At 39.2% G+C, this 27,214-nt stretch overlaps 1 protein-coding gene across 2 annotated transcripts in view; it reads left to right on the top strand.

Annotated features, from left to right (window-relative positions):
- The first annotated feature begins 1,443 nt into the window (after nt 1–1,443).
- Nucleotides 1,444–27,214, top strand: part of rgl2 (ral guanine nucleotide dissociation stimulator-like 2) — a 32,199-nt gene continuing 6,428 nt past the window's right edge. The window contains exons 1-12 of one of the 2 annotated variants that reach the window (XM_085423836.1): nt 1,444–1,697; nt 3,654–3,823; nt 15,653–15,700; nt 16,173–16,256; nt 16,379–16,545; nt 17,991–18,047; nt 18,954–19,150; nt 19,623–19,732; nt 20,429–20,644; nt 21,824–21,927; nt 23,623–23,707; nt 26,804–26,863. In XM_085423836.1, the coding sequence (XP_085279962.1) occupies nt 3,665–3,823; nt 15,653–15,700; nt 16,173–16,256; nt 16,379–16,545; nt 17,991–18,047; nt 18,954–19,150; nt 19,623–19,732; nt 20,429–20,644; nt 21,824–21,927; nt 23,623–23,707; nt 26,804–26,863 (1,287 nt within the window). In that variant the 5' untranslated portion in view covers nt 1,444–1,697; nt 3,654–3,664. Of the gene's footprint in view, nt 1,698–3,653; nt 3,824–12,712; nt 13,133–15,652; nt 15,701–16,172; nt 16,257–16,378; nt 16,546–17,990; nt 18,048–18,953; nt 19,151–19,622; nt 19,733–20,428; nt 20,645–21,823; nt 21,928–23,622; nt 23,708–26,803; nt 26,864–27,214 lie in introns of those variants that run through there. The other variant, XM_085423838.1, reaches the window with a different exon arrangement.

Raw genomic sequence — 27,214 nt, 5'->3', positions numbered from 1 at the left:
TGAAACCTTGACATCATGGGTTTTTATTGCATGTGATGGGTGTGTTGTTTCTCAAGTTCCTTTCCGTGTCACAATTTAAAATGCATTTGCCATTACAGTCACACAGTAGCTGTTGCACTCTGAATGGTAGCATGGCCTACTTGTTACAGATGAAACCATTCATCCTTGAAGGAGCAGAGAAGGCAAATACTAACATTTAACACTACAGCAATGCACTAAAAACAGCATTAGATAATTACTTAAAATATGAAGCTAAACCTAAAAGTGTCTAGACTAAATGTCATGGGCCTGGGGGTTGGTCTGTGGGCTTTGGGTGAATACCGATCAGCAGATGAGTTCAGTTGTGAGAACAGGTGTGTTTCTGGGATTTCTCAGTGAGGTGGCACAGGAGTGACCAACAACTAGTGAGGGACTTTTCTTAAAAAAAATATATCAAATCAGTTATATGAGTTAAATGACTCATATTGATCTTAATTTGCAGTCCTTGTGAATGCATTACAAGATGTGACTGCCCTGTGACAATGTGGCACACATAAGCACAAGACGCATGGTGATGGCACTAACAACGGTCTGGGTACAACTGTAAGGGTGATTTATTCTACTTATCAGTGGTAAAAATAAAGAGCAATATCTCTCCCGTTCTTTGAGCTCAGGTTTGTAAGGTAAAGACTGTTTCATGCATGTGTGTGTGTTGACTTTTCAAAAATGAAGAATGTATTGTTGAAAAAGTGCCACAAGTAGCCCAGATTATGCCCAAGAGTGTCTGCTGTCTAGGTTTGCATTGTGAATATGGATGTGCAAATATCCTTAAGGGTATATTAGTCTTAAAGGGGCCATCTGAATTTTTCTACACATTAAGCTACACCTACCAATCATGTGGGTCAACCTGTGAAAAGTCTTGCGTACTGCAGAGAGAACCTGCATTAAAATCTGAGGGTTCAAGTTTAAGCTGCTTCAGTAGCCTAACGTGGATTTATGAAGTCTGGTGATACAGAAGATAGGTCAGAGGTCAGGTTTACTTTTAGGTGTATGTGTTTAACAGGGACTGCTTTATAATTGTTATTGTAATATATAGGTTTATCAAAGTATCAAAGCCAATTTAATGGGGCCTGTTTTTCTGCAGTCAGCGTTCGTTTAGATGAAGTGAAGATTTTATGGATGTAAAGACTTTCAAAAATGAGGGAAAATGTGTTTGCGTGTGGTTGTGCGTACACGTGCTCGTGCGCGGTCACGCTGTCTGCCTGCTGGTCCTTGAAGTAACATTTCCCCGGAGGTGACGCGTACGGCTGTTGCGGTGTGTCGCTATCCACACTGTGGGAACTGCCCGGAGAGACGGGTATGTTGCCAAAGCAGTGAATGCACAACGTACAGGAACTGCGACGTTAGAGCAAGAGAGAGGCGGAGAGAGAGGGAGGGAGGGAGTTTGCAGACAGACCAAAGTGCGCTATCAGCTGCTGAAAGCTGGACAGACGAACAGTGTGGAGAGACCGATAGAGGGGCGAGAGAGGGTGGGGGGGGCGAGGCGGAGGATGGAGACTCCCTCGTCGTTGTCGGCGGTGACGGTGGTACAGATGGGTGCGACTCTCCTCAGCTGAGCTGGCCACCGATCCAGTTGCCCCGGCGGTCATCCAATGCAGTCTGGATCGAGCTGACCGCGGTTGCATAGCGCACATCCTGCGAATGAGACTTCGCTATCAGTAAGTTGAATTGTAGCTTCCTTCATTTATCTTCCTCTATTTGCTTAATTTTTATAGCCTAGCTCTTAATTGTTACGGCCTTCGTGTCTCTGAGTGATTCGCAGCAGGAAGCAAATGTCATCATCTGTCACTCTGCTGTGTTTAAATACACGCGTCAAACTTTTACAGCCCTCACAGTTTCAAGCTCCATTCTCGTCTTCCAGCCCACATCGAGACTGAAGCTGTCATTAGGACTGTACATTGCTGTAGCACCACCCCACGGCTACATTTATTAAACAGAAAATAGGCACTATGGGGTGTGACTTACTGTAGCCTAGTTACTGCGTTATATGTGTGTACACCTCAGTCATATGTGGCTGTTTGCTTTGGTCAGGCCAGTGAATAGCAGCCTTTCAGACTTCTGCATAACCGTTGGTCAGCGAGATCATATGCTGCACTGGTAATGCTTTGTTTCCCCTGCAGGCCTGCTCCCCTTTCCTCTCCTGGTACAAACTTGCTTTCTTGAGCAAGAATATAATGAACCATCACAAACCCGCAGTAAAGACAGAGCATTATGCAAGAGAAAGTTTAGGGTTACACAAATTGTGAAGAACCAATACAAAATGAGTGGAAACAAGGGAGTGCCATTAATGCATTTTTAGACCACACACTTTTTACGTGCTCTTTCTGATCAGATGGGTCATGTGCCTTGCTCAAAGGTCATCTGAACATGCTAGCAGGGCAGACTCTGCTGTTCTGTTGCTGGTCACATCACAGCCATTCTGTATCATTTGCTCCAAGTAAAAGTAAGAAGAAACTGTGAGGCACGCAACATTTATTAATATGCCAAACTGCACAACTGAGAGCACCTTAGCATGTTTTTTAATAAAAATTCTTCAGGTTAACATAACTGTTTATGTGTCTGTGGTTGACATTTCCATCACCCTCATATCACTCCTATACCCGCCAACTGTCTCGCTCCACACCTCTTTTCCTGTAACAGTGTTTACTTGATGTTTATCTTCAGGGCAATCTAAATACCAAAGAGGGGAAAGGGAAATGGAAGGAGGGGTTGCTATGCAAATCCAGACCTGCTGTAGGGCACAGTCAGTGTGTTAAGCAAATCAACTCCAGGATACCATTTAGAGTGTTGCTTTTGTTTAAAATGCAGTTTAAAGGCTGTCTTAAAGTTTTTAAAGCTATAACTGATAGTTTGTCCAATGTGGAGCTCGAACATGTGAAAGTATTCACAGGTGATGGAACAAGGCACATATGACGAGCGTGGCTATACGTCATAAAGTTACAGTTAGTTTATTTACTGGAAATGACTGATGATTACTTCTTCAAACCTTAAGTACAAAATCCAGCTGCCCAGTGGTCACACATTTAGGGACATCATTCTGTACACTGTTACAGCCTTTCCTCATTTTATGAAACAAACTAATTATTAAGAATCTAACTGGAAAATAGAAACATTTAGACTTCTCACATTTGTTATGTAACTGTCTAAGATAAGACATTAAAAAGCATCAAAATAAAGAAAATACAAGTTAGTTTTTGAGAAGAAAAATCGAATTCAAGATAAAAAAAAAAAAGCTCTGAGAAAAAAGTACTGTGCAGTGCAGGAATAAAGAGTCAAGTTTTAAGCTTTGATCTAAAACCTAGAAAGTTGGAGTGAGTGTCTGTGTTTCTGACAGTTTGTTTCAGATTTGTAGTGCTTAAAAGGAAAACATTGCTTTTCTATAATGAGTTTGGACATGTTAAATGAGTCAGTTGTAGAAATTTAAGTTAGTTTCTGGCTGCTGGCCTGATGTGATCCACTTTTATTGCCTTAGCCACAGCTTTAGCACCACTGTCTGATACTAATGTAATTTTATACTTTTATGTTATAAGGAAATGAACATGTGAGTACTTAATTCATTCCAACAGCTTCTTAAGAAATATCTAAAACATTTCTTATGTGTCTCTTATCTGCAGCAGCTGGCACCATGCTACCCCGTAACATACGTACAGGTGGTTATAACCTGCCAGGGGTGGAATCAGACAATGTGCCCCTCATTGGCTTTCGACCTTTATCACCTGACAGAGGAACCATAAGTGGCCACTCAGGGAGGAGAGCCGCTGACGCTGAAGTGCAAAGTTCGCAGGTGAATGGTTTTTACTTTGCCTCAAAATGGATGGATGGGTGTTTTATATTTGTATATTGGTGTTCCCAACAATCACAGAAAAATATGTAAGTTTATTCAGTGTAATGTTACCTCTCCCGCCAACGACCTCATATTGTTACTATGGCTTATTTGTATTGTAATCTGAAAATGTTACAACAACTTTCAACATGTTCACAATGTGTTCTGACCATCGATAAAGGCGCTAGCTACAACTAAATTTAGCTAATAGTAGTAACTGGCTAAATGAATAGCTTATTCATCTAATGGATATTACAGCAGTTAATGCTGTAAGCTAATGCTATTTCCTGCTATTTTATTAGAAAGACGTTGTATGTTTGTGGCTTTAAGAAATGTGTGAGATTAAGTCAAGTCAGATGTGGCCCACTGCGCAATTGCAGCACAAGCAATGGGAGCAGCCCATTCCTTCATTTGTGTTACTGACACTGCATTGCCCAATCTAATCTCTTAACAAGACTGGCCCCTCCCCTACCTTCGCTGTGCACTCACATTTCGTGTGGAAGAAGTGTCGAAGGTGCTACTGAAAAGCTGACAGAATAAAAAGAAACTAATAATAAATGCAGAAAAATCTGTCAAATTAACCAACATGTTAGCTGTTGCTGCTGTTGGACCGTGAACAGTAGTACCAGCAGCATCTAGTAACAGCTAGTAACCACACCTCAAAGTCACAGGAGGCTACTGCTTCTAGCACCAGCTGTGGAGAAGTGAGGAAGAGACGAGGAAGATACAATTATTGTGGTAAGAAACTAGATGGAGGACAGTAATTTGAAGCGAGAGATTTAAGGATTCAGGTAAAATGAATGGGTGCTTTTACCATGAGCCACTGCAAATAGCAAAAGTGTGGCTTTTAATATTGTAACCCAACAAACTACTGATTAAAACCTGCTTCAATATCTAAAATCAAACAAAATGAAATAAAATATAAACGTACATTGGCGTTTCCAACAATCACAGAAAAATATGTTTTTTCAACATAATCTTACTTTTCTTGGCTACCTGTCTGTTTCGCCATTGACCTGATATCTTTACTATGGCTTCTTATGTTGTAATCTTATAATGTTTCAACAACTTTGAACAAGTTCACAATGTGTTCTGACCATTGAAAAAGGCGCCAGCTACAACTACATTTACTGAATATCATAAACTCGCTAAATGGATAGCTGATTCATAATAATATAGCATTTAGTGCCGTGCAAGCTAATGGTGTTTCATGTATATGCATTATACACATATATATAGATACAGTGATCAGTGTGGGTTTTTTGTCCCAGTCCAACCCTGATCTGAAATGACTGTGAAAACAACAGCTCCCATGATTTTTCATAGAAAATTGCTACTTTCGGACTTTTGGTTAAATAGAGGATAGTCACAAAATAGTACAGAATAAAGTGGGCCTTTCTAGCTCTCGCCCATAATTGTAACAGTTATGGGCTAAAATGTTGGGTTTTTTTTTTACCTGTTTTCAATTAGTGCATGAACAAAACAACAGATGTTGTTTGATTCTTAGATTTTATAAAGATTTATTACTGTATTAATTTACCTCTCTGTAAGTATTAGTATTGCCACAGAACCACAAGCCACTTGACAACATTCGCTGACCACTAGAAGGAAATCGATTTCAAACCACAACCAGGTCCTTCTTTTATATGCACGTAGGTTTCTTTTTTAAGTTATTATTCTTGTGTAATCTGCAGGACTAACTATTTAGAAATTTGTCATAAAGAGGAGAATTCTTTAATTCCATCCATTTTCTTAACCTTTTCCAAGTCAGCATTGAGGGAGACAGGCTCTGGAGCATATCCCAGCTGTCATGGGGTGAGGGGTGTGGTACAGCTGGACAGGCCACCAGTCTACCACGGGGACATAGAGACAGATAATCATTCACACACAGTGCAACTCATTTATGGATAAATTATCTTGTATTGCCAGAATACTAGTATTTTTTGGCAAAATTTGGTTTCAAAGAAAACAAGTAGCAGTGTTTAGCATATAAACTGTTGTGTGTTTGTGGAAAGAGGCTTTTTTCCCTGACACTATCACCTGCCCTCTGGGTGAACTGCAGCCAATGTTGGCACAGTGGAACTGTTCTCAGCAGATTGGTTTGGTCCAAAGTGGGAAAACTGCATAGTGTGTATTGGAAAACATCAATTACATTGTACATCTTTGCTGTGGAAAAGAGTCAGATGAACTTGTGACATATCCCAGAGCTTTGTTCTGTGGGACTGTGTTGATGGTATTTGAGTATTGACAGTCATATGCTTTAGTAGGTTTTCTGATGTTGACACAATAAATAGATCTCACAGAGCTGAGAGGGGATTAGGAGACTGTGACATTTGCCATGGCCTCACTGGCCATCACAGCTAGGAGCATTTAGAGCATTGTCCCAAGAAACCGCGTGAGCTGCCTTGGACTGTATAAACAGCAGATGCGGTAGGCTGCTTTTCAGCCCTAAGGGAATAAAGCCACTGTGACTCAGACAGAAAAGCCAAGATACAGATGTATGAACGCGTGTGTATTGCACCATGGCAACACAAACACTGCTATTTACCATAAAGTGAATAAATTCAAACTAGTAGAATACATGAAAACACTTTTGTTATAGAGCTAATGGTTAATCATGATAACAGCTAGCAAACGGATTTAAGAAAATATTGTGTTTGTAGTGGCAACCCTTATACAACTCATTTAATTCATTTTGCATTGAAATTTAATCTTGAACACTTCACTTCAGCTATAGGCACGTCTAAGTTTTATGTATAAAAACTGCATAAAAATAAGCCAGTATCAACAGATGTGTAAGACATTTACAACAGGTAGAACAGAGCAAAATAATCAATAACATTAAAACATCACGACAGATCTCTTTATCTAGTTTTTTAAAAAAAACAGCCTAATGGCATTAGTGGAATTGCTAGCAACGTGTTAGTAACGATCTGTATGTCGGTCCAATGCTTTTGTCCTGACTGCAGTGTCTCAGCAGGAAGTAAATGCTTAAAATGTATTTTAGACACTAACAGACTGAGGAAGAATAAATCGTACTAATCGTACTAATTGAACTGTTACAATTTACTCTTCTTTCTCCTTGCTGTGATTTTTTTTAATGACAGCCATGCTATGCTGCATATGTATTTACATCCTGCACAGGATGTGCTGTAATACTATTGCTCCTCCCCCGATGCTTCTTTTTCTGCCATCTTATAAGTAGGAAGGGCATGTGGTGTAAAACTCTGCCAAATCAAACATGCGGTGATATCTCCTGCGGTGACCCCTTGTCCCAAGTGAGCGGCCAAAAGTAGCCTCGATTAGAATAAAATGTTGTTTTAAAGGTCAATAACACTTTGGTTTATGACCAAATTACTGCAAAACTAATGATGGTCCTTAGTTGTACTTGTGTCCCTGCCTTACTAACATACTACCCATGTTAGTAAGGCAGGGAACATAAAGCTTTGTATATTTAAAGAAGCACTTAAAGACATTGTTTCTGCACTGTTTATATGAAGTTTTTTGTTTTGCTACATAAACTCCTCAATTTGACTTTGTAAAAGGGAGTAAAACTGACTTTAGGTTAGGAAGTTAAATGTTCAGGGCACAGGTAAATTTCCCACGAACTTTGCGTTTGTTAATGTTTAATCATCTGATAGTGAGGTTTTCTGAGCATTAGCAGACTTACACACACATGGTCAAATGCTAATTTAAGCTGAAGGCAAGACTACTGTTTGAATTCTTCTTACACGTACAGAACTTTAGCCTTTCTTAAGACCAACGTTGGAAACAAAACGGTTGTACTGGTTCCTAATAATATACTGACCAAGCTTCATGCCCCAGCTTCACAGGGCTCTTTGGTTTACTTCTCACCAAGTCTCAAGAAATGCTGCAGCTAAAAAAAGAAGTTACACTGACTTGCTTTCCAAATGACCAGACTTCCTCTCTGTTCGTGTCACATGTTGTCTGCTGAAGCTCGCATTAAATAATGCATGCTGTGGCCTGATCAGTGGATGCAGTGTACACCTGCTCTCCCCGTAAACAGTATCTAGTATCACAGGCTGTCTCCAAGGACAGGCTGTCAAGTGGAATCCAATACGACCTCTTGTTCATTCTTTAATGAGGGAAACTTGGATGTGTGATTCAAGATGCATAAAGTAACCTGTGGCATTTCGAGCAAACATATTGTAGCAAACTATCTGCAATGTAAAAATGTAGAAGAGTAACAGGAGTGCTTTGTTTTATGTTTTGACAACTTTTCCAACACAGCTGATTGCTCAATCCTGAGCATTCAGTCTGTACATCTGAAAAACAAACAGCACAAAATAACATATTATTATGCATATTATCCACTGAGCGAAAGCCTACTGCTATGTTGCTACTCCTCTGCTCTGTTTTAACGTGTAGCCCTACAAATCGCTAAGTTTCTTATTACATGCAGCAATTGTAAAACTCAAATTTGTGGATGTGCAACTGTTACAATTTCAAAATGTTACATTTACTTTATACAAGATAATTGTTATGTTGGTGTTGCAGAAAAGAATCTGGGTAATAATGTGGTAACAGTGGGAATAATAAGGTAGGAACAAGAAGGTAATAATATAGAAATGACAAATTATTACTACTTAGTTACAAAAGTAATATCCAAGTAATTATATTGTATGATCATTGGTTATAGCTGAGAAATACTTCAGTAACTTAAATAATTAGTAACCGTACAGTAATATAGTGGTAATAATAGGAACCTGTTAGTAATAAATAGTGTACTATGGTAATATATGCACATTGTGGTAGTAACTAAATAACAATTAAGTAATATTGGTTTATCTTTAATATAGCACAAGACAATTACTTGCATATTAGTTTGGTAATTAAGCAGTAATAACTTGATATTTCTGATAGTAGAGCAGGTCACCTACCAACTGGAAAGTCAGTAGATCGATCCCCAGCTCTTCCTGTCCAGCTAAGATACGGAACCCTGAGTTGCCCACAATGAATGTTAGATGTTAGATGATCCATTCCCACACAAGTATGAACTTGTGTGGGAATGGATGAATTGGACTTGTTGTAAAAATCACTTTGATTGCTCAAAAATTTAGTGGTAGTAACACGCCATTTAACATTTGTTTCCACATTATTACCAAGATGTAGTAGAAAGAACATTTGTGTTTTCTGATTATTTTATAGATAACAAAGAACGCCACCTGTTGGTCAGGTTGTGAATTTGCTGAATGATCAAGTGCAGCATTGGTGTTATGCAACATTTTTGCGTCTTCTCTCCGCTGCTCTGCTCTGTGTGAGGGACCCTGAAGCAATCACACAGAGTGGTCAAGTGAACACAAGTGAACAGAGATGATAATTACTGGCTAAAACTAGTTTTGCACAGTTTTCTTTTACTGAAAAGTAAAAAAAATAAAGAGAGGGAGGCACATTTGTTTTGGTCTAATATATCTGTACTCTAGTAGTCCTGTTATCAGGTTATCTGTATCAGGTTACAGATCACACGTGTTGATAATGCTCTTTGCATTCTTGAGCCTTTTGGTTTTTACTGTTCAAGCAGATCAGTTCAAGATATTGGTGTTAAACAGTTGTATATTTCAAATGTATCCTTTCATTTTTAACATTTCATCAACCTGATATTTGCAAGATTTTGTTTACAAGTGTACTGTTGAGTAATTTTAAAACATGATGTAGAAATACAAGAGACGCAAGCTTATTTACTACTTTAAGAAGTGGAACAAGGCAATAACTCCCTTTATTTGTCCCTATTTTTGTTTTCGTGTGAATGACTTCCCATAACAAAACTGTACCTCATAGATTCATTTCAAACAACAACAGGTAACCTGTCAGTGAAGTTACGAGCCTGTTTGGTCTGGACTTTAATACTTTATTTAATCACTTTCCTGTTTTAATATAACCTCAAGTTTGCACATAAATAATTTTCCTATTTTGGTGTGAGAGAACCTGATTGGCCAGCACAAGACCTGACCTCTACCTTACCCAGCACGTTTTGGATGAACTAGACTGCTGATGAACATGAGCTGGGTCTTATCAACCAACATTAGAGGCCAACATCTTTCTTGCTCTTGTGAATAAATAAAAACACATCTCTGCAGCTGGCTTCCAAAATATGGTGGAAAACCTTCCCAGAAGAGTACAAGCTGTTATGGTTGCACTTTAACACATTATTTAATGATGAGACGCGCCCCAAGCACATATGGATGACCACATATAAGCATGAGCACGAGCATTTTCTAATCACAAAGTTATAATCATGTAATAAATTTTTTTTTCTCTTTACGATGAATAGGACTTCGGCTACAGAGTTTTACTTGAAACACAGTAGATAACGGGCACCAGGGGATAGATAGATGAAAGCGTGAGAAGAGGGACAAACAGAAAGATAGGAAGGAAGGGGTAGGGGTTTTGAACTACACAGAAAAAAAACAATGGTTATCTTTAAATAAAGCTTCAGAAGATATATTTACGACCCCCTGTTTGCAGGAATGCCTTGTCTGGATTGAAAATGGTGGGCGTCAACAGTGTATTTGTTTAACGTCAAAGGTATTCGGCAGAACTAATTGGATATATGTAAGGGAAATGGTTGAAACTGCTGTTTTTTGAGGAAGGAGGTAGGGTTAAAATGAGAGACGATTTCCTCCCTGTTGCTTTTCTGGTTCTGTCCAATAGCTGACATAGTTGTTCAGCTTGTGGAGGTGACGCAGCCTAAACTTTTGATGGAGAAGGGAAGAAAAATAGCTTCACAACACGGCAGCACGTCCTGCTTCCTGTGTTTGTCTCCACTTATTATGTGCTTCCTGTAGGCAATGAGGTGGAGGGACTTTAAGAAAAGCACAGCTCAGTGCCCAAAGAGAAGATCCCATCTTACAAAGAACATAAACAAAGGGTGACATTTGGTAACAACAATGGATCACATGGGTAAAATCAACCCTGTGTGTGTTTCTAAAGCTTATGAAATCACTAGAGATCCATGGATAACAGCTGCACAGTACTCTTTTTATGTTAGGAATCAACACATGCCCCCAACCGCAGTGGCCTATAATCATGATCCTTATACAGCAGCCTTTGAGGCAGCTAAACTCAAAATTACACACATCTACTGAGAGGTTTCTCCACAGAAAAGACTATTTTATCTGACCCAGATTCAGAGTGGTTTTAGAAGACTGGTGCTCCACTGAATATACTTTTACCTCCTAGCAGAATCTCAACACAACATCTATGTCTGGAACAAGGAAACAGAGCAAAAGCTAGTTTCCTTTGCATCAGAAAGGCCCACAATATCACTATACTTCACAAGGGATCAGTGACAATTTTAAACCACATTCCCTCTTTTATAAGTCAGTTGTAACTCTGCCTTTGGGGGGTAATTATACTATCTTTGTGTATGAACAAGTTAAACTAGTTTTAACTGCTGTTTTTTCTCAAAGAGGTTTCTTATCACTGAGCTGCTGTTCGTTATATAGCACGTGGATATACAGTAACATATCTAGTTTTCATGTGATCACACATTATCACACCCTGTCTCATTATCAGTGTTAGCAGAATTAAATACAGAGAAAAATATTTTCATTCAGTTTTTTACGAGTTGATGTAAAGACAGTAGCTGGTTGGTAGGAATGAGGTCCGACTGGCACCTATCCCAGCTGTCGTGGGGTGAGAGGTAGTGCACTGTAGACCCTGGACAGGTCAGCAGTCTGTGTCCAGGTGAACCCTTGATGACCTTTCATGCTCACACACTGACACCTACGGCCAGAATCACCAGTTAACCTAATGTGCATAGTGTAGTGGTGTACGCGGTTAACAAGACAAAGCTCCTTGGGTCGTTTCTGGGAAGTGACACACAAATCCCTTTGGGGTTGCACTGGGAAGAGCATCTGGCATGAAAAGCTGCAAAATCAAACATGCAGAGTTACCAGCTGTGGTGACCTCTAATTTACTCTAGTTAAAGTAGCTCTAATTAACCCAACATGTCTTTGGACTCTGGGAGGAAACCAGAGTACCTAGAGAGAACCCACGAAGGCAGGAAAACATGCAAGCGCCACACAGAAAGACCCCACCCACAAATAAAGGGAGCCACTAATGCAGTTTGCAGGTCACTGCCCTAAGTGCTTCACACGGACGTATATGTCTATATATATATATGTCTATCTGCCGTTTTTTCCAGGAGTAGGTGGAGGCGCAAATAGAAACGTCATGCCAAATAATTTCTAAGGATTATTTTGCTCTCTGTCTGCTGGATATATAAGAAAGCAGCTATTGGTAATATTACTCGTAAGAAGTTTATAAGGAGAAATGCTAAATGTTTACAGCCTGTCTTTATGACAGCAAGTGCACAAGAAATAATACAATCATTGGTGTTTGCTATGCTAACAAACTATCTCACACACACAGCGCTGCTGAAGTCTCCAGTAGCACGACTTCACTCTGCAATGCCATTAGCCCCTAAATAAACACAGCTTGCTTCCTGGTTTAGTCGCTGTCTGAACGTTTATTACCTCTTGTTACAGGACTGCAGGCCTCTTGCTGCTCAAACTGCAGGCTGCCTACCACAGATGGCAACCTTCACAGTTATTTCTGTTTTTCTCAGTGTTGTTTTAAACAGACTACGCAGTCAGACTGGTTTATCTGCATAGGAAGGTCATCTACAAAGGGAAAGAGAGCAGGAGAACGGAGAGGAGATTGAAAGAGTGGGGCATTGTTCTGGAAATGGCTTCAGGGCTTTGTCAATGTGTGTGTGTATGTGTGTGTGTGTGTGTGTGTGTGTGTGTGTGTGTGTGTGTGTGTGTGTGTGTGTGTGTGTGTGTGTGTGTGTGTGTGTGTGTGCACTGATGAGGCATTTATTTGTGTGAACAGTGTGGCTGTGTTGGGGCTTTTCACATAGCCTGCTATATGTGTGTGAATGGGTGGAAAGTGACCCAGTGTAAATGAGTGTCGTCCTATGAACACCGTCATATTCTTGTCTGTGTTTGGAGTGTGTGTGTGTGTGTTTAAGTGTAATGGGTGTGTCTAGGTGATGTAGACCGATGGGGGTTGGGCTTAGGTCCTGCTTCAGGTGTGTCTTTGTGATAGAGAGCAAAAAAGGTTGAGAAGCAAACGTAAAGAGGTAAACATACAGATATGGGTCAACTGTGACAGGGGAGTTGATCAGAAACGAGTGAATAACAGATGAGAAGCAATGGAGAAAATAAGAACACTATTTCTGCGTTTATCCTGAAGATTTCCAGGAAGCTTAGGGATTCCTACCTGTCTGAACTTGCCCACGGAAAGGTAAGTTGTGGGACCATTTTGTCTCTTTTTTCAGTCTGTGTGCGTGTGTGTGTTTAGCCTGACTTCATGGGAAAAGACATAATCGCAGGCAGATTTGCATGGAAGTAAGCGGAGTTAGAATGGGTAGAATAACAGGTTTGATGAGTGCACGTTATATAATGAAGTGCTATAGGATCATTTTTGAATTGAAGGAGTACCTGTTTGAAACACTGACCTTTGGTCACTTTAAAGCAAGGTAATTTGATAAAAGCGAACAGAGGCGAGCATTGGTTTATTACAAATAATTACACTGCTGGTTTAATGAAGGGAATACAAGCCATCTATACCATCCTGGGAATGATTCTTGGCTTATACTGTGACTTTGAAAGTTTGCATATGAAAGAGATGACATGCAAAAATGAATGAAAATGTAAGTCAGGTTTCTGTTTGTGTGGTTAACAAACAGGAGCTTTCGAGGCCGGCGTGTTTTGCTGTTTTTGTTAGCAGAGTGTGTCTCCAAGGTGTTTCCTTTGCCTTTGCCTGTTGACTCATGATGAATATACGCTTTCTAATAGGTTTGGAGATTTCAGCAGACACCCAGTAAGACTTACTCAGTGCTTTACTCATGCATTTTTTATTGTGGAAAAAGTTACAGTTGTGAAAGCGTCAGGGTAAAGTGATATTTATCGGTGTATTAGTTAAATGCTTTGATCCAAATGTGAACTACAGAACAGGCCAACCCTTTACAAATTATGCGGCATGAGGTTAAAACCAACTGACATTTTAAAATACACAGACAGCTCCTTTGCTGTGAAAAGGTCCACTATCAAAAAGCAATAAAAATAAAATAAAAACAACTTTGTTTACATCACCTATTTATGCTTATATCAAACCACATGCTAAGTCATCTATCTTTAACTCAAACTGTAAAGATATAAATCAGATTTATGCACTAAAAAGGAGTGCAAAGGGAATGCAATCATTTTTTTTTTCAAGCAAAATGACCAATTCTGTGTAAAATATTGATTATGACTTCATAATTCAAAGTATTATTTAAGTATAGTACTTCAAGCATAATGGTAAGTATGATCATCCACAGCCCCTGCTACTGATAATTTCTGAACTACTGTTTTATTAGGTTGTTAGTGGTAAAGTCTAAATGTGTAGCATAAAAAACATAAAAAGCACTCACTGAAAAACCGATGATCAGTGTGACCTGCCTATGTTTTGTGAAATTATTTGAATTTTATTGTCAGTGGCCCAGGTATTTAATACATCTTTAATCAAGTTAGTCTAGAGAATAATGACTTTGTTAGTGAAATAATGAATGAGACTAAGCAAAGAAAAAATCTGCTGCATGGTAAAACAGACCTTTTTTTTTTTTATCTTATCAGTTTGCAGTATTTACCTCTCATTCACTCATTCACAAACACATTCAAAGAGTTTGTGTGCAATGTGTTCAGCGTCTGACTAAAGGACACTATTGGCATGTGGACAGGATCAGTCAGAGATTCAGCTGGATGTGAGTTAGAATTGCTACATCTGCACTCATTTTTAGACTTTAATCTTTGCTTTTTGTGTACTGTTGGATGACTTATCATCTCAAAGTTTTACTTACATAAAACCATTTGTAAAGCTTATGAGATAAATGTTGTATAGAAAAGCTAAAACACCTCATTGAAACCCTCATTCAAACTTGAGCAGTGTTTTCCAAAATCAGATGTGTTTCTTTTATTGCAAAATGTTTAATCTCCAGTGCAAGTATTTGCATTAACTAATGTTGCAGTTGAGCAGCTGTGTTAGGTTAAATGAAATAGAAATACTCTTTTAATCTGCAGAATCACACATGCATTTAAAATAGCTCTTTGCAATCAAAGGTCATCTGCCTTTTATCTCTCCGGCTGTTTTGACAGTATTAAAATGTCTCTGAAGTGTCACCGCATGTCTCAGGCTTCTTCTCCTCTCTCTCTAAAAATGTGCTGTGAGTCATGCAGTGTCTGCAACATGACATGGCTGCAGGATCCTACTATCCAAGAGCTGTTTGTGTCAATATGTAATTAATAAGTATGCAGTAATGGTGCCAAGTGTTTTTTGTTTGCAAGTGCTGTCTTATTCTGTTATTTCTATTAGGAATGTTTCTGTCTTTCTGTGGCAGACACGCTGTTGGTTGGAAAAAACTCTTGGTTCAACATTTTAATGCTTTGCACAATTTGATATAGACACCTTTAGTGTATGGGGCACAACAGACTTTGGATTATTCAGATGAGCCTGTCATTATTGTGCATGTGTCCCAGTCCAGGGAAAGATGTTTAGAAGCAGCGCTGCGTGACTTTTCCCAACAGTTGCAAATTAGGTTAAAAACAATTCTGGGTTGAATTACCTTTGCAGCCTGGTGTATTTTGGGTTGTGCTTCATCATTTTAAGGAGAACAAAGTAGATTATACGTGTTTTACTCTCAGTTTGGTCTTTTTTTTAAATTCTCTAATAAAATAGCTAAGACATGTGATTTTGTTTTGACTCTTGTGTGTCTCTCTTTCTCAGGCGGAGCCCTCTCCGATGAAGACTACCTGGTACTGTCCTCTAGATTTGGTAAGGGTTTCACATTGCATGGGGATTCACAGCCTGTGAGCTAGTACCAGTATAAAGTAGGGTGACTGTGTCAGGGACTGTCCCTGAGGTTAAACTGGATTGTTTCATGTCCCATCTGAGTTGCAAATTAGCCAAAGTGGAATACAAAATAAATTCTTTGTTTGAATTTGCAGCTTGATGAATTTGGACTGTTTCTTGCACTGGTTCAAACAAGTGTGATTTCACACACTGTTGTTGTTGTTGCATAAAGGAACACAATAACCATAAAGATAAGATAAACATAAAGATTTTATCTCCATTTTTTAAAAATTAAACTGTCTGATCATGTACGTCTGTTCATTTCAGTTAATGGTTTAACAACAATTTCTGCCACTCATTATTAAATATATTTTAAAAACTTCAAAGTATGCATTAGTCATAAGCAGCAATCTTCATATAAACAGTGTCTTTACTGTCTGTCTTTGCTCTACAGCCCACTGTGGTGGAGGAGGAGGAGGATGGGGTGATCTACACAGTTACTGTCAAGCAGCACCATGGTGGACCCAACAGTCCAATGGTAAGTTTAATGTGACTGACTGGGTAAACTATTTGAGATGAGAGGTTTGTGGGGGTTGCAGTAACATTGTTTCTTTCTTTTTTCCTCACTTTTGATCTCATTTCTTTCCCATTTTCTTCCAGTCCACAGTTTCCAAATCCCAGTGTGTGAAAGCAGGCACAGAAGAGAAGTTGGTGCTCCACCTCCTCCACTCATTTTGTATGGGCGACTCCTCCTTCATCACCATCTTTCTCTCCACCTATCGATCCTTCACCACCACGGGGAGAGTGCTGGACATCCTCAGTGACAGGTAGGAGACTTTTAGCTGTGATCATTAAAATGAAAAAGAATTTAAAAGGCAGTAAGATCAAAGAAACCAGAGCGACGGCATACTTGTTAAACTGTAGAAACAAATTAAATTAAACTTTTTTTACATTAGACCACATAGAGGCATAGTACGCTTTGACTCTTATCACACTGAAAAATTGAGGAGATATGTTAAAACATCATGTTCTGTTACATGTTTTTAATTGCATGTTGTATATTTTCATGGTATAGATGTTTTTGTATACTTATTGTTGATAACAACATATATGTATCTCTGCTGGAGGTTTCTTCTTTTAGCGCACATATATGAATCATCCTCTCCAAAAAAAAAAAGTTTGACCTGTATCCTAGTTTTAGAGAGTTTTAAACCTTTACTAAACACAAACATATTGGAGTTTAACTTTGACCTGACGATTGTGTCAGATGAAAAGTCATGTGTTACCAAACTGATTACAGTCCCTCCAGAGATAAATATGGAGCTGTTATCCAGATCTGTTATCTGGTGGATATCCAGGTAACAGATATCTTCCTGTTTGTCTGATGCTTGTTTTCTGCTAACTAACTGTTGACAACTTTTTAAAGCCAAATAAAAAGCTCAGTCATCATAGCTTTTCAGATTCTCCACATTGACTTTTCCCTTGCATAGAGCAGAAGCCAACACAAATATGATTGGTTGACAGGATACATGGATACTAATAGAAACAGAAACCAATCCATCCTGTAGAGATTTTTACTGGAAAAGGAAAGTTTTGACACACATGACACTAAAAACAAAGCCAGGAAGCTAACAGTCATTCAGATTCATCCTGGAAGGTCTTGTCATGGAAATCCATTGATTAGTTGTTAGGATTTTTCAAGATCAACACAGCCTGTGAGCCTCATTTCCTATTAGCCACTGCTAAATAAGAAGCTAAAGAATAAAGTTCAGTTCATTGCTTATGATTCAAAACTATACACCTAGTTTTCTCAAGATACACAGGTGTTATTGTGGCTTTGCAATTCGTCTTCAAGCCATTTTTAAACAGGGATTTCTAAAATACTTGTAAAGTTAAAGACATTTCACATAGCAGGAAGCACCTGTGTGCTGATTTAAAATAACTGCAGCTTAGTTCTTCTTCTTAGAAACATTACTCAGCAAAATAAGAAAACTGCTTGTGGAATTTCCTTCCACCAAATAAAGGAAGTTTATATATGATACACCTAAAATTTTCCAGAGATGCAACAGGAAAGAGAGTGAGAGAATCAGCAGGAATGTAAACACCAAAGCCTTTGCGAAAAAATATCTTTGGAAAAATAAGTCATATATAAAACCACCGGAAAACTGAAGTGCTATTTATGATACAGCAGATGCAGCTATCTGAAGCTGAATGATACTTTCAAGCTGGTTTTCTTTTTCTGCTTCATGATTTTTTCGTTTTTTGTTCACAGGCTGGAGAACCCACCCGGGGACAGCGAGAGAAGTCAGATAAGACAATCTTTTAACAAGTGAGTTTTTGAATAGCTAACCAAAATCTTTTCGAGTGCTTGAGTTACTTTAGTATCTGCATGCCATAACAACAACTGCTGCGAACGGTTTTGCTTCTTTCTTTCATTCTTTTTTTTAAGGGGAATATTATTTTTACCAGGCAGGGTGTTTTTAAAAACTGAAACAGAAACTTTCATGTTACACATCATTTCAACAGCTGCTGCTATTAAAATCAGCGTAAGCACAAAACAAAGAGTAGTTAAAAGCTTTTTCTGGGGTATAAATCTCTTTCTGCAGAGAGTAAGTAAAGGAAAACAAGCTGTAAAATCTGAGAATTGTTGCTAAATGTCCGTTTTACAAGGATACACTAATGAACTGAAATCCAAAAGTGTTTTGAATTTTCCAAAAAGCTTGTATAAGATATGCTCCAGTCAAGCTTGTTCATTGAAGACTGTCTCGTAAGTGCCTGCCTGGTGAATTCCAGCCAGTTTCATGATAACTGGGGCGTCTTTCTTTGCAGAGGTGCTCGGTGCCACTGGCAGACTTACTTTTGTACCACTTCTTGTAAGCAGACTTGTCCTTCAAACTAAAATCTTGACCCTTTGGGTCCACTAGGCTCATGTCTAATCTGCTATTCTTGTCTAAACGCCTGAAGAGGGTGATTTATTGGAAACTTCTTAGATGTGTTGAAAAATATCAATATATCCAATCGATTCCAATCTCATTCCGTCATCCAGCACAGGCAGACCGGTCACATATCACATGCAATCTTAGCAAACACTAGAATAAATCTGAGGATTAGTCTTTTCAGTTGCAAGGCAGAAAATGTGTTATTTCGTTTATGTTCTTGCACCAGCCTCTCGAGTCGTTCCCCTTTCTTTTCTTTAATTCCTCCCATCCTTATCTCCATGTCTCTATCCCTACAGAGCAGTGTGTACAGTGTTCAGCACGTGGCTGTCAGAGTATCCTGAAGACTTTAAGAGTTTGGGGGACCCCTCTCGCTTGCTACGCTTGGCTCCCCTCCTCCCTCATGACTCCTCATCTGCTGCTGATCTCCGCGCTCGCTTCCTCAGGATAGCCGAGGAGCTCAGCGAGAAAGCCCTGCTCCCAGATACCCATAAAGGTCTGTGTTTTAACTGGGATTTAAATGACAGTGTTATGGCCTTGTTCAGTGAGGTCATCAAGAAATATATATTTCTTCTCACTTGAAATCAAATGGAGACTGCAAGAATGGAAATATATACAATCTGGATTTGTTGTGACTATTTTCACCTAAAATTATTTTCTCTGAACATAACATCATTTTTCCCAGATATCCTGAACATTATTATGAAAACTAAAGGTTTTAGTTACTGCTTTTTCCATCTGGTTTGTCAGTGAAAGATCTCAACAACTATTAAATCAGAAGCAATGCTGACATACCTATTCCAAAGCTAAGATTCAGAAAGTAATTAAAACAAACAGTAACAATTACTCCTTTCAGTTTTGTGCTAATTTGCTACACAACCGCCATTTCAGCTGCTTATTTCTCCCATAGTCACCACAGCTCTGAACAATCTGATGCACATTTACTTGATCAGTGTCACTATTTGCAGATCAAACCAGTTTCACCAGCCCTCCTCCTGATGCCTCCAAGTTTGAACCTACCAGCATCCTTGGATTCTCTGGAGCGCTGATTGCCGAGCAGCTCACCATGATAGAGACTGTGAGTTTACCCTGAAGACAGAACACTTTCTAAGTAATGACCTGTGGTGACAAAATGTAAAACACTGCACTCCTTAAATGGTAAATGGCCTGTATTTGTATAGCTTTTACTAGTCCCCCCTAGGGACCCCAAAGCGCTTTATACACCCAGTCATCCACCCATTCACACACTGGTGGAGGCAAGCTACAGTTGTAGCCACAGCTGCCCTGGGGCAGACTGACAGAAGCGAGGCTGCCATATCGCGCCATCGGCCCTTCTGGCCAACACCAGTAGGCGGTAGGTAAAGTGTCTTGCCCAAGGACACAACGACCAAGACTGTCCGAGCCGGGGCTCAAACCGGCAACCTTCCGATTACAAGACGAACACCCAACTCTTGAGCCACGATTGCCCCTTACGTCCCTGGAGACTTATGTGATCGTTTCAAACATTTACTAATCATGTGTGCTTTCAGTTTGAGTTCAATCTGCTTTTTATTGTCTTAATCCTGTTTTTTGTATTGATACTTTTTCAAACAGCAGTTTGATTAAAATACGCAGAAGTAAGAGAAAGAGAAGTGTCCCACTCTCAGAATCTCAAATGTTTTCATAAGGAAATTTAAATAGGATGACCTCTGAGTTCAGTTTATGTTGTTTAATCAATGATTTGTAAGCAGTTTTTACAGATCTTAGTTATAGTTGTAATTCTCACCTCTTTCAGGAGCTTTTTGTCCGTCTGGTCCCGTACCACTGCCTCGGATCGTTGTGGTCTCAGAGGGACAAGAAGGGGAGGGAAGGAGTTTGTTGGTCAGTCCGTGCCACTGTGCGTCAGTTCAACAAGTTGGCCAATGCTGTTTTAGCATCCTGCCTCTGGCCGACAAAACTGCGGAGCCAGCAGAGAGCTCGACTGCTGGAGAAATGGATCAGCGTGGCAGAGGTCAGTAGAATGAAGTCACAATATATAAAATTCAATGCAACAAACACATATTTTGTATCAATCTCAATAAGTCTCAATAAGAAATTGAGGTCTCTGTGAAATTAAACTATTAACTGTATTCCACTTGGAGTTTCAAGGCATCCAAAAACCTCAAGCCTGCTTTAAATCCTTCAGTAATCCTCTAACTGTAATCGTATGCTCAGCTCTGACTCTGCACAAATCATGGCAAAGTCACAGTTGCTAGGATTCTGGTTATACTTTTATATTAATCCATAGCTGTGAGCACCACACGTTATGTCACAGTCTTCTCTCCATCAATGAGGAACAAATAACAAAAAATACTCTGGTGCATTTTTTTGAGAATGCAATGCAGAGTTAATATCGTTTTTCAGGGTAAATTCCCCTCACAGATAAATGAATTAGAAAGCAAACCCAGAAAATCGAACCCATAAGTTGTTTTTTGGGTGTTTTTTAAGCTGTGTTTCACTGATATGAACAGGATATTTGAGAAACGGTGCAAAATCATTACACAGCCAAAGAAATGTTCTTTTCTGTTTTCCATTTTCCAGCAACTCCAAACAAAAATATATGTTTACCTCAAGATCAAATGAGATCTTTTTCAAAACCAGCATTTTTTTGGACTGCATGTAAGTGTTAAGTGCTCCTGGTGTATGTTTCTGTACACGATGAGCAAATAGTGTAGGAAATGAGCTCTTCCAGTAACACCAGCGCTGAGTCAAACAATGTGATGTACGACCTCTGGGCAATGGGAAACGTTTGCATCTGCTTACTGTGAAAGAGAAAATGTGGATTAAGTGAAATCTGTAGCAGTGTTAGAGTTACCGTGCAGATCACTCAGCTTCTTTAAAATATTAAATTGCCTGCAGCAATGACAAGCTCTGCTCGAACACACACAAGCACAAAACATATCGTGTCCCTGTCTGCTATGGCCTCCAGCTTTAATTCTCCCTTTTTTCCTCTGGTTTGCTGGAAACCTGGCGTTCCGGTCTCACCCTATGTTTGTTATGAGACAAACCCCTTTAGCAGCATCCATTATTCAGCACATCAAGGTGACAGCGTAACTCAATACTCGGCAGACCCACAGCCACAGGTGTTCTCAGTTACACTATACCATGAGATGCAAACGGTGGTATTTGTCTTTGTACGTTCTTTCAACAGGCGTGTCGAGCCAGGAAGAACTTCTCCTCGCTGTACGCTATTGTGTCTGCCCTCAAGAGTAACCCCATCCACCGGCTGAGGAAGACGTGGCAGGACACCGACAGGTCTGAGGCTGCAGTACTCCCTGTTTTAGTGCAGAGGCTTTATAATCAAATATGTGGAAAACAATCTAAGAGAGGAAAAGTGCAGGATTACAGCTTGAAACAAGGGCATTTAAAGGCTATGGTGATCATTCTAAACAGGTTCATGTTAAGTATTGGAGCAGCAGCATGAACAGCTGGTCTCAAATATTAGTTTATTTAAGTATATCCATCCATCCAACCATCCGTTTTCTGTCTGGGTCTGGGTTATGGGGGGCTGTAGTCTAATTTGAGATACTCAGACCTCCCTCTCTCTAACCTCGTCTTCCATCTCCTCTGGGTGGACACAGAGGCATTCCCAAGAATGTAATCTCTCCATCATGTCCTGGGTCTACCCTGAGGTCTCCTCCCAGCTGAACTTACTCAAAACACCAGAAGGCATCCAGAAGGCATCCCTGTCAGATGCTGAACCACCTCTCCTTAAATGTTTTTATAAATATCAGAATATAAAATCATGCTTATACATCTTATATTAGGGGTCTGAAGTGCAAAATAAGAAAGGAATATTGTGCATTCTTTCATTTTTATTATCTTTTTCATTAATAATAGAAAATAAAAAATAATTGGATAACTATACATTCAAACTATTTTTGTCTGTTTTGTGCACTAAATCTTAAAGTCGGACATACATCTGGATTGTAATACTTAAAACAGTATCACCAGTTTTAAGTACTTTCTGATGTACAGTGCAGTAGACAATACTGAATTAGTATGGGTAAACAAGGCTCTTTATGGTAATCGAGGAATGGCACCAGTGCTGTCTCAGGTATCAGGCTGCAGTTTCTTGAACCTGAGAGAAACAAAGGTGTTCCACATTCTCGATAATTAGACATGCCCCTCTTGAAAATCAGTTTGGCTTTGGATAGGAATAATGCCGAGCTGGAGGAGACAAAGACTCCCACATGCTCACAGGGACCAGGCGGGTTAAACTGTTGAATGTCTGAGTCAGCTGAGTCAGACGTGCGGGTACTGCTGAGAAACGTTCAGGCCTGCAGTGCAGGTGGGAAACTGGTTTAGGAGTTGGAATCAAACGGACGGCTGATGTGTTACTTTGCTAGATAATTAAAGCTTTTTGCTTTAGAGCACTTTTTGTAAGAATTCTTATTCATTGAAAAAACAGGCAAAGACTACAAAATATATAATTTTATATAATTTATTTACATACTACAAAAACAACCATATTTAGAGAAGGCTAAGGAACTTGGAAAGGAAAGCGTCTGGACTTCTTTAAGTTGCTTGAAGACATTTCACCTCTCATCCGAGTCCCAGATTTAAGCCCTATGGGAGTGTCCCCCCAACAGGGACAATGGACCCCCTAATGATCCAGATATAACTTCATATTGCACACACTGCACCATCGCTGTTTTAATATTATTTTATAGCATCAGTTTTCTGGGATGTAACTGCCTGCTGTTCAAACTAGATGTTAACTCCATTTCTAAATTACCTCAGGTGTCTCTTTCTGTGATATTGTCTTTTAAAAAAAACCTTTCATATTATCTCATATGGGATATCATGCAATACAATAACAGTAAATCTGTGCCTGGCTAACGTCATTCAAGCTCAAGCTTGCACAAATGATCTTCATTATATTTTAGTAGACTGAATAATATAAGACTACAAATCAGTCTTTATCTTACTGATCTGGTTACTTTACAGAGAGGCGTTGAGGAAATATGAGGAACTGTCAGAAATCTTCTCAGACAAGGACAACTATTCACAGACCAGAGAACTCCTGAAGGAGGTAAGTGGCAGGGATTAAGGGTGTAATGATAGTGGACTGTATGTCTTCAAAGTTGGCTGAGGTAAAAACAGGATCAAATGCCGAATGATGACATCAGTTACATTATACTGTGCGAAGAAAGCAGATTCAGTGAGAAATTTGATATTTTATTTATGGCACACTGAGGCTGCTTTCTACTTGGGTCACGACACATCACGAAACCAGCAAGTAAAAAGTGAAATCATCAAACACGGATGGCGTGTGTTCTAGACATCTTGTCATTTCACTGTACGTGTTGATTAATGATGAAACTAGCTGGAAGCAGCATCTTATGCTGGAAAGCTGCCGCTTTGAGCTCTCAGTGACGGGGCTGTTGTGTTGGAGCGGTCTTGGTTTAGAGTCAGATTTCAGCAACTCTTGTAACGACTTGGACTCGTTTCAGGGCTATTTTTACTCAGACCTGTGCTGCTCTTGGCTACCGTTAGAGGCTTTTATGTCTTATCTTTGTACTGTCTTGCTAAAAAAAACAACTTCCAAGGACTCTTTTCCCTATTCCTTTATCGCTCCAAAAACATTGATTTTGAAAGTATGCTGTAGGTGCATGAAGTCATGATGCATTAGGCTTATATAACAGAGCCTGTTTGGGGACTTTACTCGATATCATCACATTTTTTAAATCTGCTATATTACGTATGAGCTAATTCATTTGGGTAGTACTCTCCCAGTATCTAATATTCCTTTTTTTCTAACATAAGAATGAAACAGGATGTTTCTGATAATCCATTAAAAGCTTTAAAAGGCACCATCAGCGCAAACTCAGCAGGGAGGTGTAGCTCAGTGACTCTAGTTGAGAGACCTAGCAGAAACAGGCTGGCTGCAGGATGTATCTGGACACCTGTCAAAGTGTCCAAGCTTCCATCCAAGGACCATGTACGCTCACACAGTAGTTTCTTGTTACATTGAGATATGATAAATGATCATTTCTTTTTGCAAAGAGAGGAGTTGCCCTCCGTTGGCCATGAAAATAATGCAGGTTCTCAGTTGGCTTCGTTTTCAGTCCGTCCTTTATATACAGTCTTTGCTTAACACAGCATGCACTGACTGCACCGATGTCTGTTAATGCTCAAACAGCAGCTCTGTAAAACCATGTGGTCACTTTGCTATTTCACATGCTGGTGGTATGAGACATTTATTAATGTGCCTGTCATCTGTCATCACATTTATTAAATTCATATTTGCACAGACTAAACCAGAGCCTAACCATCCACGGAGAAAGATGACTGCTATGCAGGCCAGAAAACAGTGTAATCTTCATTAGTACAAGTGCCCTTATTCTGTCAGCGTTTCCACTGTGAAACACCCATTTGAAGATGCATTATATTTAGTTTGCACCGTGTCAGCGAGTTTGGGAAATTGGCAGAATTAGCAATGTTTTGATTTTCTATAATGGTGCCGCGCGAGCATCAGTGGCTTTGCATTAGCTCTGATTTTACCCATGATACCCCCAAAGGAGTTCATCCAAACATTTTCTTTCATTTCTAAAGCTTCACTCTGAGCTTTGATGTCAGAAAAACACCACTGCCTTCTGTTGCCCTTTGATTTTTTTTCTCTCCCTCACAGTAACTTGCTCCTCTTCATCTCACAGCTTGTCTAAAAATGACTACAACCAGCAGGCAGGGTGTAAGATGAATGATTCAGTCTAATAAAAGACTAAACTGAACGTTAGGAGAAATAAATTATTCACAAAACTGTCACAGAAACATTTGACGGTAATACCGCTTTATTATGATGTTTATGGCAAGTTTTGACTGTTTCTCTTCCCTGATGCTAAGTTTTCATGACAGATCTTTTGACTGAACGCTTCTAACTTTCTTATTAATGTCGTGAAAAGGATTTTAATGTGTGCTTAGGTTACCTGAAAATTAATCATGACAGAATTAGGTTTTACAGTATCTAATTTAGTGGTAAATAAAAGTCTTTACTTGCAAGCATTGCAAGTAAAGATAAAATGTGAGACATTTTCACAGATAAACATTGGATATACCTATAAATGTTGATGGAAATGGAAAAAGTACATTACAAAACATTCTACCATGGTAGAAGGATTATTCCAGGAAAAAATCTTTAGAAATTCCACAATTAAACCTGCATATTTTAATTAAGACCAACCGCATTGCTTGATTTTAAAAGGTTGGATCAACGTTGTCTCATTGTAGAGGCTGGCAGTGGAAAAGAAATACCACAAGCTAACATTACCTGACACTAAAACCTGATCAGCTCATCAACACCAGTATGTTTTTTTTCTTCCAACAAGGCCCAGGCTGCAGCAGCATCCCTTGAAACTCCAGATGCGTCTAATTGTGTGGTGATTCAGGGATTTCTTTATTGCATCAGATTGGAATTTATAATGTAATTAGGTTGGCTAACACAGGCATATATTACACAGCAGCCAGAAGCATTTGTGATGGAATGGGGTTCATTAGAATTCCTTTACAAAAAATGAACATTTATTAAATTAATATCAGATAAAATCTCTTTTTTTTTTTTTTGTAAATTTACCTTTTTTTATTTAAATAACCCACTATTAGATTTGTTGTACTGTCTCAGTGTAATAACTTTCTTCCAAAGTCCATAATTTTTTATACAATTAATATCTAATAATGTTAATAATATACAATTTGTTGTACATTAAAAACCAAGTTAGATAACATCTATTTTAACAATGTATGGCATGTCTAAGGCCTGACCTCAGGGAGTTTTTATCATCTTCAAGTTCACTGTTTTGCATTTTCAGCCTTTTGTCAGCAAAAACGTCTCTGACAAACTCACAAATACAAATTATGTCAGCTCTCAAAATCAAGAGCTTTTATTTTGTGTTCAGTTTTAAGCAACTGTAAGTGCAAATAAGTGCTAGTTTGGTGTCCCAGTGGCCTCTGCTGGCATTTCCATCTTTTTGGGTGTAACACGTACTTTTATTGTTGACCAAATGCAATACAGTACAATACAGTTGTCACTGTAAGTATTTTTGTTGTTCTGAAAGTAGATGAGGAGAATTGATTACGTTCTACTAATCCAGGTTGAAACTCGGGATTTCCCTCTGGTTTTTTTCTCTTGCAGGAGGGCACGTCAAAGTTTGCCAACCTGGAAAACAGGCTCAACAACAGATACCTTAACAAGGTAACTGGAAATACTGTCAAAACTTGTTGTGGAGATTAAACATCTGACAGTGGAAGAATACTTGGTTAAAAACAGGTTGGGTTGTTTGTGTGATAATGAACTCCCTTAACAACCTTTAAAAAGAGATTGTAGGGGGACACTACTTAAATGCCTCAAGTGTGCCGCTCTTAGCTTTCGTCCACAGTTTGACTTAAATAACCCTCAGTGGAGTGTCAAATAAATTTGGGATTACATCATCAAGACTTTCCACATAGCTGCAGCAGCAGAGGAGTCCTTTAAAATGACCTTATGGTCTTCTGCAGAGGCAAAACCTCAGATCTGCATGCACATAAAAGACAACAATTTTCACTA

The sequence above is a fragment of the Rhamphochromis longiceps genome, linkage group LG11, assembly GCF_057381845.1.
Source record: "Rhamphochromis longiceps isolate RC_006_pf linkage group LG11, R_longiceps_female_GT1.1, whole genome shotgun sequence".
Taxonomy (NCBI): Eukaryota; Metazoa; Chordata; class Actinopteri; order Cichliformes; family Cichlidae; genus Rhamphochromis; species Rhamphochromis longiceps.
The sequence above is the reverse complement of the archived record's forward strand: the minus strand, read 5'-3'. Positions and strand labels throughout refer to the sequence as shown.